This window comes from Microtus pennsylvanicus, chromosome 11 (assembly GCF_037038515.1).
Source record: "Microtus pennsylvanicus isolate mMicPen1 chromosome 11, mMicPen1.hap1, whole genome shotgun sequence".
NCBI classification, from domain to species: Eukaryota; Metazoa; Chordata; class Mammalia; order Rodentia; family Cricetidae; genus Microtus; species Microtus pennsylvanicus.
In genome coordinates, this window is record NC_134589.1 from 72,703,446 (window position 1) to 72,722,033 (window position 18,588).

The 18,588-nt window shown below is 43.9% G+C and overlaps 1 protein-coding gene and 1 pseudogene across 1 annotated transcript; both read right to left on the reverse strand.

Moving 5' to 3' along the window:
- Positions 1-4,268: 4,268 nt before the first annotated feature.
- On the reverse strand, positions 4,269-9,136 carry LOC142831626 (thymosin beta-4-like). Its single transcript, XM_075941835.1, has 2 exons — positions 9,129-9,136; positions 4,269-4,407 (listed from the first exon to the last, which is right to left on the reverse strand). Exons 1-2 carry the CDS (start codon positions 9,134-9,136, stop codon positions 4,269-4,271), a joined length of 147 nt encoding a protein of 48 aa, XP_075797950.1.
- Positions 9,137-9,876: 740 nt separating this feature from the next.
- Positions 9,877-10,834, reverse strand: LOC142860912 (small ribosomal subunit protein uS5 pseudogene; annotated as a pseudogene).
- Positions 10,835-18,588: the final 7,754 nt, after the last annotated feature.

Below are 18,588 nucleotides of genomic sequence, written 5' to 3' on the forward strand. Positions count from 1 at the left end.
CCCTCATAGGTTAAAACATAGGTGGGAGGAGTAAACAAAACAGAATGCTGGGAGGAAGAGGAAGTGAACTCAGACTCGACAGCTCTGCTCTCTGGAGCAGAGACGCCATGCTCCCCGCTCCCGAGCAGACAGACACCATTCAGCTCTGACTCAGGATGGACATAGGCTAGAATCTTCCCGGTAAGCGCACCTTGGGGTGCTACACACATGATTGGAAATGGGCTAGTCCAGGTGCGAGAGTTAGCCGAGAAAAGGCTAGATAGAAATGGGCCAAGCAGTGTTTAAAAGAATACAGTGTCCATGTAATTATTTCGGGTAAAGCTAGCCGGGTGGCGGGACACAGCCCGCTCGCTGCTCCTTATTACTACATGATATCATTGTTTTATTTGTGGCTCAGCATGCCACAGATGGGTTATGTTTTACACGGACCAGCTGTCAGGTTTTGTGTTAAACACCATCTGTACCTAGAAGCTTCTTTGATGATGACTGAGAGCTGCACTAATGTTTGAGAGCAGAGATACAAACGAGGAGGCAGTTTGATACTATGTGCACTTAGAAAAATAGTATTGGGTCCAGCCCTAGGGCTTGTGAGCTCCTCACTGTAGCTTCTTGACCAGATTTACAGTACTTGACATGTGTTGCTCATGTGTAGCAAGCCTTAATCTCAATCAGAATGTGATTGGTAGCATCTATAACATTCATGACACTATTACACCCATGAGTATATTTTGCCAGACCAGTCATTTTGTAGCTCACAGTTGGACAAGACTGTTGATGACTTCTTTCCCCTAGTGGCCTTCACAGCACCTTCTGGTGCTATAAAAGATAGCCAATATTATTTGTGTATTTATAGGGCTTGAAGAAATACTTAATGCATGAAAATACATTAAATGATAATCTTACTAGAAATTCAAGTCTAAGTAGCTGGGGCACTATTCTGGACAGGAAACATTTAAATATTTTTTTTTATAACATGAGCACAAAGACACACATACCTGAAGACTGTCAAACCTAAAACACAGAGCCTATGCATTCTATGTACCCCAGCTTTTATTCATTTGGTTTTTAAAGTATGTTTTCTTTTGTAAAGCCTTATTCACTAAAGAAATCTCCTCACCCTTTTCAGTATTCAGTGAACATTTTCTCTTCAATCTAGAGACATGATATTTTCCTCCCCAGGATATTTTGTATTTCTTCAAATCCCTTCCACCTTGATGAGATCAGCTGCGTGGTTCTATTAGCAACATCCTCCAAGCCTGGTAAATTTAGCTGTTACGGTCATGTAGATAGAAATGAGAATTCTTTTTGCATTGACCTTTACTCCTAGATAGATAGTGTTATCTAAGGATGCAGAAATTCAAGATTCTGGATTTTATTATAAAACGAGATTCCTCTGCTTCTCCTTTAGTGAAGTTATCATTGGGGCAATCAGGGAGAACGGAGACTTTCGTGATCCTGACTTTTACCTCCCTTCAGGGAAAGCATCAAAACCAGGTTATTATAATCTGGGAAGAAATGTGTTGAAAGGCCATTGGGTAGAGTGTGGTTGTGGGATGGAGGAAGGTTGGATGTTTCAGCACAAGTAGAGAGAGGTCCAACAAGCAGGACCAGTGCTAGGACAGGACAGACCCTGGCCACAGAGCTGTGCTATGGACCCCAAAAGCAACATGGCTACTGCTTACCACAGTGGGCGGCACTGGCCATGTTTTCCCAGGACATGAGGCATTTTAAGGGTCATTACCTGTCCTCAGAATAGATTCTATAGTTTCTCATTCTCTGGGTCTCTAGTTGCTGTTTCTAGGCATGTCCCAGTGTTCTGTTTTCAAGATAATTTGGAAAGGAGAACAAACATCCTATTTTCATTCCCTGGCTTCTAATAAGACCTTTAAACTGGGCAGGGGAATTTCCCCTTTATAAGAAAGGATTTCACATACTGAGTAATCGAAAGAAAGATTCTGATGGCAGACACATTTTAAGCCATGGTTGATACTGATAGGAGAATTATCTTCTTGGTGTTTTAGGTCATGATAATAAAATGCTTTGTGTGTTCAACAGAGCAACATGAGTAGGTGGAAGAGCATGGAAAACTCTACCACAGCTGTCATTTTCCAGAGTGTTGGAATGGAATGACATTGGCTAGGAGGCGAGTTACCACAAAGCTTAGCCCCAAAGCCCTGTATTCTTACACTAAGTCTCTGCTCTGCTCCTTACTAAATGAACAATGTAGAATCATGGTTGAATCTCAAAGCCTCAGTTTACTCATTGGTGAAAAATATATCACCTTAAAATCCACTTTTTGCTTGGGATGCTTATGAGAAAAATCTCCCCAAAGCTCTGAGGAGACTGCCTAGCATCTTCTAGGGCTAGGTCAGCCATTATGGTCAAGCTAGAGGAAGATAAGATCAGGGATTGGTCAGAAGGACCCAAACTCAAGGCCCTCTGATGTTCAGGATGTGCCAGGTACCCGTCTTCAAGGATAACCTGGAGAAAGGAGGTCATGATGAAATATGAAGTAGGTGACCTGAGGATGGGATGACCTCCATCAAACATCACGGGCAAATTCCCAAATGCTGCTGGTTACAGATGCCTGAGCAGAACAATCTGTTTTTAAAGTACAATTAAACAGACAAATGCTTGGAGATCTCAAGGGGGTAGACCCACCCCAAGGCCCCATCTGCTCAGTTTAGGCACAGCAATTAGTGCAGGGGAAGTGCTCATTTCTGTTTTAGAGGTGATTTTGAAAACTGAATCTCTTTACAAAATCCAGAAGGGGTATTCTCAGACAGATTCTGTCAACAACTTGAGTTTGGGCTGGAGTCTTGGGAAAGTTATCAGTTCTTAGACACTTTCAAATTTGTGTTTTTATTCCTAGAATATATTAAATAGATGGCAATTTCTGTTAAGTATTAACTGAACAAGCATCTATTTTAAAGCTATTTACTGGGGATGGTGGGGTATGAAAGATGCAGTCATCTAAGAAGACATGATTTGCTAGGGCTTCAGGTATGGTATCCGTTTTATTATCACTTAAGATCCCAGTTAAATTGGAGAATAAAATATCCAAACAGAGAGCTTCTATGAGACACGCTCTCATTTGTTCTCCACAGCTGAAGACCATATGAGTTTATGTAAGGTGTTATCTAAGAGCTTGCACGTCAGCTCTAAAGCCGTTGCTTCAAGCTGGGTTGATTGCAAAAAGCGCCACTTAAGTGTTTTCATAGTGGGACTAGGGCCGGGATGTGCACACACTGGTCACCCAGGGAGAGGTTGAAACCATCACTTAGCTCTTTAATGGAGGAGGAGGGTGCAATTAACGTTTTTTTTTTTTTGCATGTAACAGTGCAATATTTCAGGTGGTGGCAACGACTTATCCCTGCTTCCTATAACAACTAGAATAAAATTAAACTCAGGCCTGCAACTTTAAAATGGAAAATTCAAAATTCATCAGGTGGATTATTTTAGAAGTTTACCTTCTATGTATTTAATTATCCCCTATTTTTAATTACACCAGTTTATTGATTGATTGGTGTGTGTGTGTGTGTGTGTGTGTGTGTGTGTGTGTATGTGTGTGTGTTTGTAGTGTAAGGTATGAGAAAAACTTTGGAGAGTTGGTTCTTTGCTCCCACCATGTGGGTCCCAGGAATCAAGCAAAGGTCATCAGATTTGGTAGGAATCACCCTCAGTCACTTCACTTGCCCTTCCTTGCCCTTTCTTCTTCCTCCCTTCCTCCCTTCTTTCCTTCTCACCTCCCTTCTTCCATTCCCTCCTCACTTCCTCTCTCCCTTCCTTTCTCCCTTCCTTCTTCTCTTCCTTTCTTCCCTCCCCCTTCCCTCTCTCCTTTCTTCCTCCTCTCCCTTCCTCCCTCCCTCCTTTCCTTCCTTTTCTGGTTTTAAAATTGTGCATTCCAATAATTAAAGCAATTTGAATAGCAACAACAGCAAATGGTGCTGTTACTGAACTGCGTTTTACAGCCTAAAGGATGCCTTGGACAATCATGAATTTTACTCTGTATTTACCACCTCCCACCCAGCTTTTTCCTTCATCAACAGGTGAGTTCTTTTCCTTCCCTGCCAGCCAGACAGGAATATGATTGGGAGAGACAGGGGAGGCCTTTGTTGTGTGCAGTACTGATTCTTTGTCCTGAAAGGGTCAGCACAGTCCTTAAACTTGATCCAACTTCTATGTCTTACAAAGCTAAACAGCTGAAGGAAGGAAAATAAGCAGGCACCGCATGTGGACTGTAACAGTACACATTGGCGACCCTCCCCTCATTGCGATTCACCGGCTGGCTTCTCATGTTCAATCGTTCCTTTTGAAGGCAGAGGATTTTTCTCCTGTGTTTCTGTCTTCTTCAATTTTGCCTTATCGAATTTCTCCATCTCAACCGTATTGCGTTTGTTTGTCACGCTCGTGGAAGGAACGGAGCAAGGTGTGTGAGTGAGAAGAGTCGGATCTGCTCAGGGACCGCTGTCCAGTCCCCTGGTAGTTCGTTAATGTACATCCTCCCTCTGCAAGCAGTGCATCAAGGCTTCCTAATTTACAGATGCAACTTGGTTAGTGCAGCAAGGCAGATAGGTTTTAGCTCCTAGCTAAACCTGAGATCGATTGGTGCTGACTGCCTGGAACAGTGATGAAAGGGCTTCTAAATAAAGATGCCTCTAGGTGCATCAGGACGAAGGGTAGTGATTGATAAATAATGTCTGCCACTGTTGGAAAGGGAGGAATAGTGAGCGTTCCAGGCTCAAACAATGCAAAAGACAGAGGATTAGGACCGGGGTCTAGCTTTGGTTTAGCCATAATATGTTATGTGACATTGGACAAACTTTAGTGTTTGTCTTCTTAATGTTAATTTGGGGAGGAGGAAAGAAATAATCTTGTAACTAAAAACGCCACAAGACTGTTACAAAGATTCAAAAGGGTTGAAAGCATAGAAAATTGGGCAGTGCAGTATAATGCGTTGTTATGTCATCGTTTTCAAAGCAGAAGGTTAACTGGTTGCTTACAGACTTGTATAAACAAACCTCAAAGTTCACTGTAAAGATATTTATCCCTTCATTTTGTAAGTGTAGGGGACATAGGACAAGGGGACTCTGGAGTTCTGGAGTGGAAAAGGGGACTCACAGTGGGCTATAGATAGAAGGACTTTGGTGTTACCTAGAGGAATAACAATTTCATTTGTTTCTGAAGTTGAGACCCTCCATGTTTTCTTTGAGAGAAAATATCCTTTATTACACCTGATATAAAAATCCAGTAAACAGTTCTGGTCTGCTTGAGGCTGCTTATTTCTTAACACGCTTCCCAGATTTGAGTGTTAAATGAGTGCCATCAAATCCATCTGAATTACAGATAATGCTGCTATGAGCATAGTTGAGCACATGTCCTTGTGGTATGATTGAGCATCCTTTGGGTTTATACCCAATAGTGGTATTGCTGGGTCTTGAGGTAGATTGATTCCTAATTTTCTGAGAAATCGCCATACTGATTTCCAAAGCACCTGTACCAGCTTGGACTCCCACCAGCAATGCAGGAGTGTTCCCTTTTCCCCATAACCTCTCCAGCATAAATTGTCATCAGTGTTTTTGATCCTGGCCTTTCTTACAGGTGTAAGATAGTCTCTCAGAGTTGTTTTGATTTGCATTTTTTCTGATGGCTGAGGATGTTGAACATTTCCTTAAGGGTCTTTTAGCCCTTTGAGATTCAACTATGTTCATAGCAGCGTTATTTGTAATTCAGATGAATTTGATGGCACTCATTTAACACTCAAATCCTGGAAACAACCTAGATACCCCTCAACCAAAGAATGAATAAAGAAAATATGGTACATTTACACAATGGAGTACTACACAGCAGCAAAAAATGATATCTTGAAATTTGGGGGCAAATGGATGGATCTAGAAAAAAACCATATTAAGTGAGGTAACCCAGACCCAGAAAGACAAACATAATATTTATTCACCCATAAGTGGCTTTTAGACATAAAGCAAAGAAAAGTCAACCTACAGGCCACAACCCCAGAGAAACTAGACAACAAAGAGGAGCCTAAGAGAGACATACATGGATATACATAGGGAGGAGAAAAAGATGAGATCTCCTGAATAAATTGAGAGTGTGGGAGGTCACGGGAAAGGGTAGAAGGGGAGAAGGGAGGAAGGAATGAGAGTGGAGAAAAATGCATAGCTCAATAAAAAACTTAAAAAAAAACCTAAAAAATAAATTCATCTGAATTACATCTCTTAGACATCAATGGGAAAAAATATTGAGATGTTTTTGGCCAATTAACTTCCTCAGCTTCCATAGCGATCTCTCAGACTTGGGCCTGCAGGGCTTGCTGCCAAATCTTCTTTATAGTGACTGAGAAGGGAGGAATTTACTTGACTGAGATGCTAGGTGTGTGTGTGTGTGTGTGTGTGTAAGATTTACCTGTGAGAGAAAACTAAGTCAGAGTACTAACATAGGGGCATAACACATGAATAGGTGTAGTTCTAAAACCCTTCAGGGGAGGGGACATCTTTGCCTCACTGCTCCCATCACTTAGCGCCACACCCACCTGATATTAGTTGCACATCTATTGTGAACCAGGCACTGTATTTAGCTCATGGGGCATGATGCTAGGAAAACCGATGTTTTTCACAAAATGTGTATTTTTGGGGGGAGAGAAGAATGAATGAGCATAAAAATGATTTCATTCTGTAGATAGTTGGAATGAAAATGAATCATTTGCATATAAGGGACCAGAGAGTGGGGGCATTGGTCAGTAACACTTTGTGCTGGTTAAATGTGTCAATATAGGTCCATTATTGGCCACTGGTGGTTCCATACCACACATTGATGGTAGATAGCCACACCAATGTCATGAGCCAAATGATATCCACAAAGTTCTTGTAGGGGGAAAGAGAAAATCATTGAGTGGGAGTTTGGCTCAGAACATTGTGGATAGAGCCTTTTATTTGTTTGTTTATTATTCTATACCTAGAGCAATGTCATGAAAGAGACTGTCTATTCACGGTTAGGAATCACAGAGGAGCCGTGTGAGGGAATTTATGGTGACTTGAGAAGGGGCAATGAAGTAGCCAACTTAAAAAAAAATAAGTTACATAAATTTTGTTGACTAAAGGAAGACAAAGTATTGTTATGAACCTAAAAAATAAAGTAGAAAAAGCAGGGTCCAGGGCTGGGAAAATTGGCTTCAGATGAGGAATAAAGATGGAGACTAGAAAGAGGAAGACTTGAGGAATCCTTGAAGGGCAGAATTGAGAATTCAAGGATGGTCTTGTTTTTTCTGTGACTCTTTCCTCCTCCTTATAGGAATGAAAGTGAGAGCAGAACATCACAACGTGAAATCTGAAAAACACCAATTCACAAAAAGAACCGACGATCTCTGATGGCTAATTTTAATGTATGAACTTGACTGGGCCGATCAAATATTATTTCTGGATGTGTTAGCCAAGGGTGTTTTCTGACGAGACCAGCATTTGAACTGGTGAATTCAGAGTAGACTACCCTTCCCAGCAACTACAGGGATCATTCATTCCACCAGGTGCTAAATACAAAGTTGAAGGAAGGATTGGCCCCTTCCTGCCTGAGTGCTTGACCAGGCGTTGATCTTGTCCTGTCCTTGTACTAGGATTAGCATCATTGGTGGTGTAGCCTTTAGGCTTGGAATAAAATAATATCCCTGGGTTTCTATGGCAGATTACTGGATTTCTGAACTTCTATGAGTCAATTTTCCATGATAGCTCTCTCTCTCCATATATATATACACAGACATACATTTACATATATACACATGTGTATGTATATGAGGAGAGAAATTGTATGCATATATGTGTTTATATGTATATGTGTGTAAATGTATATATGTGTATATGTATGTATGTATGTATGTGTATAAATATATATATTCCCCCACTGATGATGAGGTTACATTAAAAACCTCTTTATTAAAAACATTGTAAATTGACGTATGTTTCTATACATGCCATCTGAGTTGACTACTTTTCTCATCGCCATGGAGAAACAGTTAACACAAGCAACTTAAGGGATGAAAGGTTTATTTTGGCTCCTGGTTCAGGGGCTCCAGTGGTTAAGTGATGCGAGGAGCAGCTCGTGTCTGTGGCGGCAGGAGGCTGCTTGGTTGACATTTTATTAGATCAGAAGGCAGGGACAAGGGGATTCTGGTGCTTGATTGCTTTCCTTGTTTGCCTTGTTTATTCAGTTTTGGACCCCCACCTGTGGGATGCTGCCTTCCATATCCAGGACACATCTTTCCCCTTTAGTTAATTCTCTCTGGAAAAGTCTTCACCTTTCTGTCCAAATATGTGCTTCACTAACACCATAAATATTTCTTAATATAACCGAGGTGACAGATTTCATCATCACATGATGGTGAGGTATATTTATTGACTTTATTATTATTATTAATATTATTATTATTGCATACATGTCTGTGTGTGTTTCCTCAGCTGTGAGCACCACAGCGTGTGTATGGTGTGTGTGGAGGTCATAGGACAGTGTTTAGGAGTCAGTTCTCTTCTTCCACCATGGTTCCAGGGCCCAAAGTCAACTTTCAGGCTTGGATGGGAAGCACTTATCTCCTGAGGCACCTTAATGGCTCCAGCGCAACCTCTGAGAAATGATTACATTGTAGGTTATGACCCTGCTTTAGTTAGGGTTCTATTGCTGTGAAGAGATGCCGTGACGGCAGCAACTCTTATAAAGAAAAATAGTTAATTGGGGTGCCTTGCTTGACATTTCAGAGGTTCAGGACATCGTGGTAGGACTTGGTGGTGTGCAGGCAGACATGGTGATGGAGAAGGAGCTGAGAGCCTTATATCTTGCAGGCAACAGGAAGTGATCTGTGACACTGGGAGTAACTTGAGCATACGAAACCTCAAAGTCTGCCTCCACAGTGGCACACTTCTTCCAACAAGGCCACACCTCTTAAAAGCGCCACCCCTTTTGGGGACCAATTTCTTTAAAACCATCTCAAGACCTCATGTCAATCTTGTAAATAATTGTGGGGGTTGCAAAAAAAAATTAGCACCAGCAAAAACTTTCTGAAGTACAACCACCAAAAGTTTATTTAAAAAGTCAAATGTGTAATGAGTCTGTGTTGTTTCTGGGAGTACTTGCCCATGTTGCATGAGGTGACGTCACTGCAGCCCCATTCTGAACATACAACATGCACACTTGGCATTGCACACCCATCATCATCATGGCACATAGTGCCAACAAATGCTGCTCAAAATACCTCAGTTAAGATTTGAGACTATTGCATGTTACAAATTGTCATGTTTTTACTCTACATATAATGGTTCCTGGTATAATCATGAAAAGCAAATATTAAAAAAAAAAGATTTTCCAGGCTGGAGAGATGACTCAGCAGTTACGAGCCTGGGCTGCTCTTCCAGGGGACCCAGATTTAACTCCTGGCTAAATATTTGTTAGTGGATATAGACCATTTTCAGCACTTTTCAGAGCTGTTTGAATCTTTAATGGACTTCTGATTTTCTGCCCATTCGCTCTCCTTTTCCCCTCTCTCCCTCTCTCAAATTATGTCATAGGATTTCTATGAGGGCCTTGTAAGTCAATGAACTTGTAAAGAAAGGCACAGAGAGAGTTGTCTACAGCCGTAAGCTGGCATGGATTGTTATGTGCGCTACGGAGTGGGAACATGATGGCAGAGGCATTCCTTTTCTTTGTTGCTTATTGCTGCTCTTCAGACACAAACACTTGTCAGCATCCAATCAATGCTGCCTTTTCTGAAGAAAGATGGACAGAGACACACTTTCCTCTCTGCTCCTGTCAAGGCGAGGGGCCCCTATTGAGGCACTCATCCTAATTTACCTAATGGAGGGCCTTTGCCTTCTGCAAGCTTTTTTTTTTTTTTTTTAACAGACTTAATTCACTTTTATTTTCCTTGTATAAAAACCCTTATGTGGTGGCCACAGCTGGAGCCTGGGTCCTCTGAACAGAGACTCTGGTGTGGGTTTTCACAAGATGGTCAGTGAATTCCTGATAAGGAGACTTGGTGAAAACAGTCTCTTTCCAGAGGTCAGAGGTCAGGTAGCTGTAGGTCTTAGAGGTGGCATCAAAGGTGGCCTTGGCAAAGTTGCCCAGGGTGGCAGTGCAGCCCCTGGCTGATGTGTAGCAGTCATCAATGCCAGCCATCATCAGTAGCTTCTTGGGCACAGGAGCAGAGACTATGCCAGTGCCTCTGGGGGCAGGGATGAGACGCACCAGCACAGAACCACAGCGGCCTGTCACTTTGCAAGGAACAGTGTGGGGCTTGCCAATCTTGTTCCCCCAGTAGCCTCTCCGCACAGGGACAATGGAAAGCTTGGCCAAGATGATGGCCCCTCGGATGGCAGTGGCTACCTCCTTGGGGCACTTGACACCGAGACCTACGTGACCATTGTAGTCCCCAATAGCGACGAAAGCCTTGAACCTGGTCCGCTGGCCTGCCCTCGTCTGCTTCTGCACGGGCATGATCTTCAGAACCTCATCCTTTAGGGAAGCTCCCAGGAAAAAGTCAATAATCTCAGATTCCTTAATGGGCAGGGAGAACAGGTAGATCTCCTCTAGGGACTTGATCTTCATGTCCTTAACCAGGCGGCCCAGCTTGGTGACGGGAATCCACTCCTTGTCTTCAGCTTTACCTCCGCGAGCCCCGCGGCCTCGGCCTCGGCCACGGCCTCGACCACGGCCGCGGCCCCTCAGACCGCTGCCGAATCCTCCGCGGAAGCCGCCACGGCCTCCTAATCCTGGGCCCCCGGGTCCTCCGGGTCCTCCCGCTGCACCGGCGTCATCCGCCATTTGGTGTTTTCCAGAAGAAGACAAGCTTATTGTTTTGATGTGTGCTGAAGACTCCTCACGATTAAGGCATCCTCCCTGTTATTAAGATAAAGACTGACCTTGTCTTTCTTGAGGTGACTGGCTGATGGAAGATAATGTATATCTTTTTAACCACCCTGTCAGGTTAATTGGATGCTTTCTATCCAGGGACCTACACGTTCTGATTTAACATCAAAATCTCTTTGTAAAAGGCTCAATGCTGGCAAGATTAAATCTAGGACTAACCAGTGGACACGAGAGACTAGGGCATAGATTTCTTAAATTGACTCATCATAATGGAGAGACACAGGAGTGGGCTAGGCCTCTCAGAACAGAGATGTTCAGACAGTAGAAGGATCTCTGAGAAGGCACAGGCCTGATTTATTTATCCCAAGGGCATGTGAGAAACATTCATATTAAGCTCACTATGAGAAGGGAAACTGGGAAGTCGGACACCAAAGGTTAGAGATGTGGGCTTAGTCTTGTTTTTAACAACTGTGAGGCTAACACTAATTGTCATCATGTTGGGACCTAGACTCAGCTAAGGGACAAACCTCTGGCCCTGGAAAGGGTTATCTATGTTAGGTGAGGAGGGAAGACCTATCTCCCAGGCACCATTTCGCAGTCTGAGGTCCTGAATAGAGTAAAGAGAAAATAAGTTGATCATTAGTATTCATCTCTTTGCTTCCTGACTGAGAACAACGTGACCAGCTGCTTCAGGCTCTTGCCAACATGACTACCCCACCATGGTGAACTGTACTGGGAATCGAGATAAATTCTTCTCTTCCAGAGCTCTTCTCTGCTTTTGTCAGGGTGTTTTATTGCAGTGCAGGAAAAGTTGCCAACACAACATAACGGTGAGAACAGAGACCACGGCAGCACAGCAATAGCAATCAGTGAGTGTCGACTGCTCACTCGGCGCCAGTGCAGAGCTCACGCCTCATGCCACGGTTAGGTGCTTTTTTCTCTTCTTGGCCACTCACATGCTATCCTACCCTGAGCTGGTCCCTTAGTTCTCTCTTCTGTGAGGTTTTATTGAGAGATCCCCTCCAGCTCTGTTATGTGTGTGCATGTGTGCATGCGTGCGGTGTACACGCGCACTTGTGGGTATGTGCACGTAAGCCTCATTTCCATTTCCTCCTACTATAAAGCTACAGACCTAAAGCTTCATGTGTCAAACTTTGGTTTCCAAAGGAAAAGACTCATTATGGGATGTCAAATAATCAGGAGTGGAAGAGGAAGAGGACAGGTTGGATCTGATCTCTTAGACCCATTCTGGCTGGGGCTTTTTCATCTCATACTGTGGTCTTCTCAAAGTAGTTGGTAGCAAAAGGCTTGAGGAGTTCTCTAGAAGGCAGCTATGTTCACTGCTATACCACTAACACATGCTAAAAGGGTTTTTTGTTTGTTTCTCTGTTTTGAGACAGGATCTCACTATGTAGCCCTGGCTGGTCTGGAACTTGCCATGTAGATCAAATCAAGCTGGTGTCACACTCACAGAGATCTGCCTGCCTCTGTCTTCTGAGTACTGGGACTAAAGGCGTGTGCCAGCCACAGTGCCCAGGAATTCTCTCCATATATACAAACAGATGAAGAATCAGGGGTGCTTCTCATTGCTAGAAGAGTTCCTGGTTGTGGCTTTTGACTCCTTCAGGTGGAGTCTGAGCCATGGCAGGAATTCAGCTAGGACTTTGCTCTATCTATTAGTAAGTAGCACAGACATGGACATATTGGTAGGGTGGAGTGGGTGTGGGGAGATGATTTTGCTACTGACATTGTTCAGAGCTGCCAGTGACTGGTGATGATAAGATCAGACTGACTTTTCTTGCTTTATAATTTTTTTTAGGAAAGGAAAAATATGATCAAACTATATTGTGGGAAAAATTTAAATAAAAAAGAAAATTTTAAGTAGATTTATTTTTAAGTGTATGAGAGCTTTGCCTGCATGGATGTATATGTGCAACATGTGTGCCTGGTGCCCACAGAAGTCAGAAAAGGGTCTCAGATATCCAAGAACTGGAGTTACAGATGGTTTTGAGCTGGGAACAGAACTCTGGTCCTCTGTAATAACAAGCACTTTTAACTTCTATCTCTTCCAGGCTCGTTTAAAGTCTTTAAAGGCACCACACCTCTCTATTGTCTGAATACAGCTCTCTGCTGCTATCGACTGCCTCTGAACACAGGGCCTGAGTCCTAGGGGTCGGGAATTGGGCCACAGAAGAATGATTTAAGAAAGTCAGGAACTAAAAATAAATAGAATCAGGGGTTCTGGAGAGATGGCTCAGTGGGTGAGAGACTATATTGCTTGCAAAAGACTAGAGCTTGGTTCCCAGCACTCATATCAAGAAGCTCGTGGTCTTATGTAACTCCAGTGCCAGGGCACCCCACCCACTCTTCTGGAGTCCATGGATATTCATGTTTATATATTGTATATATCCATGCATATATACAAACCCACACGTAGCCAAACATGAGTTCATACAATTGAATAAAAAAGAAAGTCAGGGATGAAGCAGGTTGCTTTAAGAGTGAGTCCAAGGTCTTCCTGCCTCTCCTTAACTGAGAGTTAGGGCAAGGAAATTCACTCCCTTTTTTTTCCCCCAAAGGTTTATTTGTGTGTGCGTTATGTGTTTTGTCTGACTGTTTGCATGTGTATGACACACACGCCTGGTGCCCACGGAGGTCAGAAGAGGGCATCAGAACTCATGACACTGGAGTTATGGATGATTGTGGGCTACCATGAGGGTGCTGGGGACCAAACCTGGTTCCTCTGGAAGAATAACACATGGTTTTAACTGTTGAGCTATCTCCAGCCTGAATTCAGTTTTAACCTTAGATAAATTGTTACACACTTAGGTAGTCATAGGACCTGTACTTTTTGTATGTTACATTGTCTGATTTTATCTTCATAACCTATTCTCAAAGACATGGGTATTCCTAATTTATAGATGAGGATTACAAACTCAGATGTGAAGAAATCGGTACAGTATATCTTAGGTTGCTATGGCTCCCTAAAACTACACAGACATGGTCAGCATCTCAAACACTCTTCTAAGATGGGTAACTCACCCTTGTCTACATTTGCTTGGATTCGCATATTTGAATAAAGGGTGATGCTTTGCTCAGACAGGCTGGAATAAGGCTTTAGCATCATGACCATAAAAGTACCTACCAACTATCATGGTGTGTTACTGAGGAGATCAGTGGAAAGAATGGGATGAAAACCAGATATGGTAGCTCTAGGATGAAGAACCGAGGTCTTACATGGGGCCCGCTTTGCACTCTTGCAGGAGCTTCCAGGTGCTCAATGTGGTACATAGAAGCTGTTCTGTTCTGCTTTCTGGGCTCTGCCCGGTGTTCTCTCCTAGCACACCTAGACAGTTGCCCAGCTGATCATTCCCAGTTCTTCTCTCTCCTTGGAAGCTCATTTTGTCCCAAGGGTCAGGGTACATAAATAGGTATGCTCTGCCTATCAAATGAAGATTCCTGAGAAATCTGATTCTCCAAATTAAAAGTGCTCCCTATGTTGCATTTGTATGTATTCACAGAAGTGTGTATGTGTGTGTGTGTGTGTGTGTGTGTGTGTGTGTGTAATATGTATTTGAACACTTGATCTCCAGTTGGTGCTGTTAAGGAAGGTCTTAGAACATTAGGAGGTGGAACCAGGCTGTAGGAAGTATGTCACTGGGGATAGACTTTTAAGATTTTTAGTCTGCCCTTTTCTTTCTATTTTCTCTCTCTGTTTCTTGTGTGTGGATAGAAATGTCACCAGCTAGCATCCTGCTTCTGTGTCCATGCCCTGCCTTGCCCAGGATGATGAGATGAACTCGATCCCCCTGGAACCACAAGCCAAAGTCAACCCTTTCTTCCTTACATTGCGTCTGTCGGGATGTTATATTGCAACAGAGCGGTAACACATCTGGTCTGTCTAAACCTTCCCTAAGCACACTGTGTTCCCGAGAAACTACTTGGAAAGTTCCCAAGGCAGAAGGCAATCAAACTCAGGCGATAGCCTCCAGGGAGTGAATAGGAAGTTCGAAGCTTGCTTTCCTTGGCAGTGATTTCTCCCATGTCTCTGAGAAAAGTGTCTAGGAGGCAGCCGCTTTTGGGAGGAGCCCAGAGCTACATTTCCTAAGTGGTCTCAGAAGGGGCCTAGGCGCTCAGCCAAGTAGCTGGTGGTTGTCACTGAAGGCCAAACATTTGGTTGTGAGTTCAGCTCCCATTTGGAATTCATTTCCCAGACCTCAAAGGGTGAGACGTCGCTGTTGTTATTTACTGATTTTTCTTTATTCTTAGCTGTGTTTGTTTTCTGGCCGGGAGCCAAGGTATTCTGTGCAGGATATAGCAGCCCTTAGGTATTTGTAAGACGAGGAAAATGCTAGGCATGGTGTGTGAAGGTGAGGTACAGAAATTGGTCAAGAGGGAATTTAGTGAGTCATGGTTTCCTTTTTCTCTCTCTGTAGTAACAGAGAAAGTCAGAAGTAATGTAATCCATAAATGTCCCTTCTTCCCTCTCCTCTTCCATCTCTTCCCCTTCTACTTCTTTCTATCCAGCATCCACCCACCTGTCCACCCACCCACTCACCCACCCACCCATCATCCACACATCTCATATTTATTATTACATATAGGAAAACAAAACTGGGCATCTCTGGTGAGCAAGGGTACCAAGGTGGATGTTTAGTCCCTGGATTATGGAAATATGTAACTGAGGGGAGAAGACAGATATAAACACAACAGCCCAGTCATTATTACCACACAAGTTTGTGTACTTAGTCCAAACAACAAGGTAAAGAGTGCTGTTACCTCTGACCGGCATGGGGTTGAGGGTCAGGAGAAAGTCTCAGAGCAGTGTTTCCAGATGGATCCTGAAGGGTCAGGCATCATAGAGGGTGGGATGAGATCCAAGGTCACACGATGGGTGTCATGGACAGGGACAGAAAAGAACGAATTAAAGATGTACTATGAAATAAGTGGCTTTGAAAGACACATAAGAGTGAATGATTTTGCAGCTTCTAGAAGCTTCCGTGACTGCCATTTGCCAGGTTGTCAGTGCCCAGTGTGGGTGGCAGTGAAGTGGGCAGGTAGCTGTCATGTCCAAGTATGCCATCTTTGCCTTTGTCACCAGTATTAGCAAAAATGACCACTTCTCTGCTTACTTTGGACCAATTCTAATACTGAGTGATTTGAGCGCCTGACCTCAGCATGCCTCTACTGCACAGGTGCTGTGAGAGAACGTTCTAGGCGATGCCCAGGTAAGGCTCTGAATAGCGCTAAATCACAGTTACCTTTTAAATTTCTTATTATTATTACTTCAAGATGAAAGTTTTAGTTGGAAGCCTGGGTATTTTTAAAGCTCTCCCCCCCCTTTTTTTAAATCCTTGTTGGTTTCCATGTTAAGACAGAGAAGGCAGTCCCAGGCTCAGAACCCCCAATAGCAAAGGGTTCTCTACTAGATTTTAACAATAATCTGTTTCAGAGACTCAGATGAAAATTTCGGATGCTTCTCCTTGCTGTTGTTAGTTCGGTTGCTATCATCAATCTGCAGCTCTCATTTGCGGCAGCTATACAACGCTTTCTGCAAAGTACAGGAATTTAAGTGAAAGCGTGGATTGATTTAAAGAAAAATATTATCTAATTAATAGCTCTGATTTTATATGCAGATTTGGCACGTCTCAGGAAGGAGTCTGCCAATGAGCTGTGTGAGTTGAAAATACCCTTTTAATTTAGAGTTTACAATTTAAAAAATTAAGAGGGTTGGGAATGAGGGAATGTAGGGTGATTGGTAGAGGTCCTGCCTAGCATGGGCAAGGCCCTGGGTTTGACCCCAGCAATGCATAAAACTGGACGTGATAGCCCACACCTGTAATACGAGCTCCTGGGAGTGGAGTAAGAAGGATCAGACGTTCAAGGTTAGTTTTCATTACTTACTGAGTGTGAGGCCAGACTGAGCTACATGGGACCTTTTCTCAAAAACCCAGTCTAAACCGAGACAGGGTTTTTCTGTAGCTTTGGAGCCTGTCCTGGAACTAGCTCTTGTAGACCTGGCTGGCCTCGAACTCACAGAGATCTGTCCTCCTCTACCGCCCGAGTGCTGGGATTAAAGGCCTAGCTCTATGCTTTTAACCTCAAGGACATACACTGTTGTAGACCAGGTGCCTGAGAGTTGGTGGAGGTGAGATTCTCGATTTCCGAGGGAGCTGCAATGGTCCGGTAAAGCCATCCAGGATGGTATTACACATTTCAGTACTGGTCCTCCTTTCTGTCTGTTCAGAACTAATCCCCTTCTAAAACACGTGCCACAGATCCGCCGTGACAAGCTATGAGCATCTTCAGGGATTCATATGTGTCAGTAGTTTGTAGATTCTAAATGCCCAGTCTAGGATAACCCCTCCTTACTGAGACAAAGAGCGGGGCAGGGGTATGGACACAGACAAGTGGCAGGGTCAGAAGTTGAGTCCCCCAAAGGCAGAGGTTCCCTTTCTTCCCCACTGGTTGAGGGATCCCACTACCACTGTAAGGACTTTCGTGAACCAACGTGGCTTCTTTCTTGTTGCACGCCCCTCTGCACCCCAGCTGTCTGTCATTCGGTGTCCCAGCCTTTGTAACTCTTACTCGAATCTCATCTCCATTGTCTTTTGTTCCTTCCTCCCCTTCAGAAAGTGGTTGTGAGGCAATTGCTGTGACTCTGTCCCTAGAATAATGTTGTGAATTTCTCTCCATGTTAGACAGCTGTCTTTCACTGGGCTAGCTACCCACAGCCACCAGTTTATAAAGAAGAAAGGTGGATTTTGGTTCATAGTTGTGGGAGGTAGGAGTTGATAATTGGTTAACCCTATGAGGAGGTGGCCTGTCATGGCAGGGCTGTGTGGCAGAGCAATACCATTCTGCTCAGGGATGGGAAGAAGAGAGACAAAGAGAAAGGACCTGGGTCCTACAATTCCCTTTGAGCATATGTCCCCAGTGGTCTGCAGAGCTCCTAATAGGCCACCCCCAGGCGGCCAGCTTGGGGGACACTAAGGATCTACTGATAACACTCTACAGGTCTGTCACTCCCCAGTGTGCGCCAGTCATCCCTCTGTGACTCTGATTTCCTTTGCAGGAAATCATTGAAATTTCCCCGGTGCTGACCTACCGTCCTTGAGCTCATCCTGAAGTTCTTACATTTTAGCCTTCGCGCAGACTGTTCCTTCTTATTTCTTAAAAAGAAAAAAAACCCAACCTCAATCATTCCTTTGATGCTGTCACAAGTCACAAGGCTCTTTGTTTATTTAATATACCCTTCCCAGAGCCCCACAAGGAAGGGATTGCGATCCTCACTCACCCGGGAAAGACCGTGGAACCCAGAGACCGAGTAACCCACTCAAGGTCAGGCAGCTGGCAAACCACACAGCCAGGGGCTGAAGCCGAGAGCGTGACTCAGAGCACTCACCTCAGCCCCCTTCCGTGCCTTGCGACCTTGTGTTCGCATGGCTGATTTTCTTGCAGCGTTTTTTGTTAGGTCTTAACTTTAATACTGATTCCTTTTAGAAGCCTTGCCCAGCGCCTCTAGGCTGAGTTAGGATTCTCTTTGTAGCACATTCCTACAGTATCACCTGCTTCTTCCACTTAGATGCAGTTTCCTCCTTGCGTGTAACGTCTCCTGCAGGGTGAGCAATGTGATGCTCTTTCTCTAGCAATAACCTTGATGTCGGCATGATGTCGAGTTCACAAAGAACGCACTGCGTGACAGTCGAGGGGAGGCAGCAGTCTCTC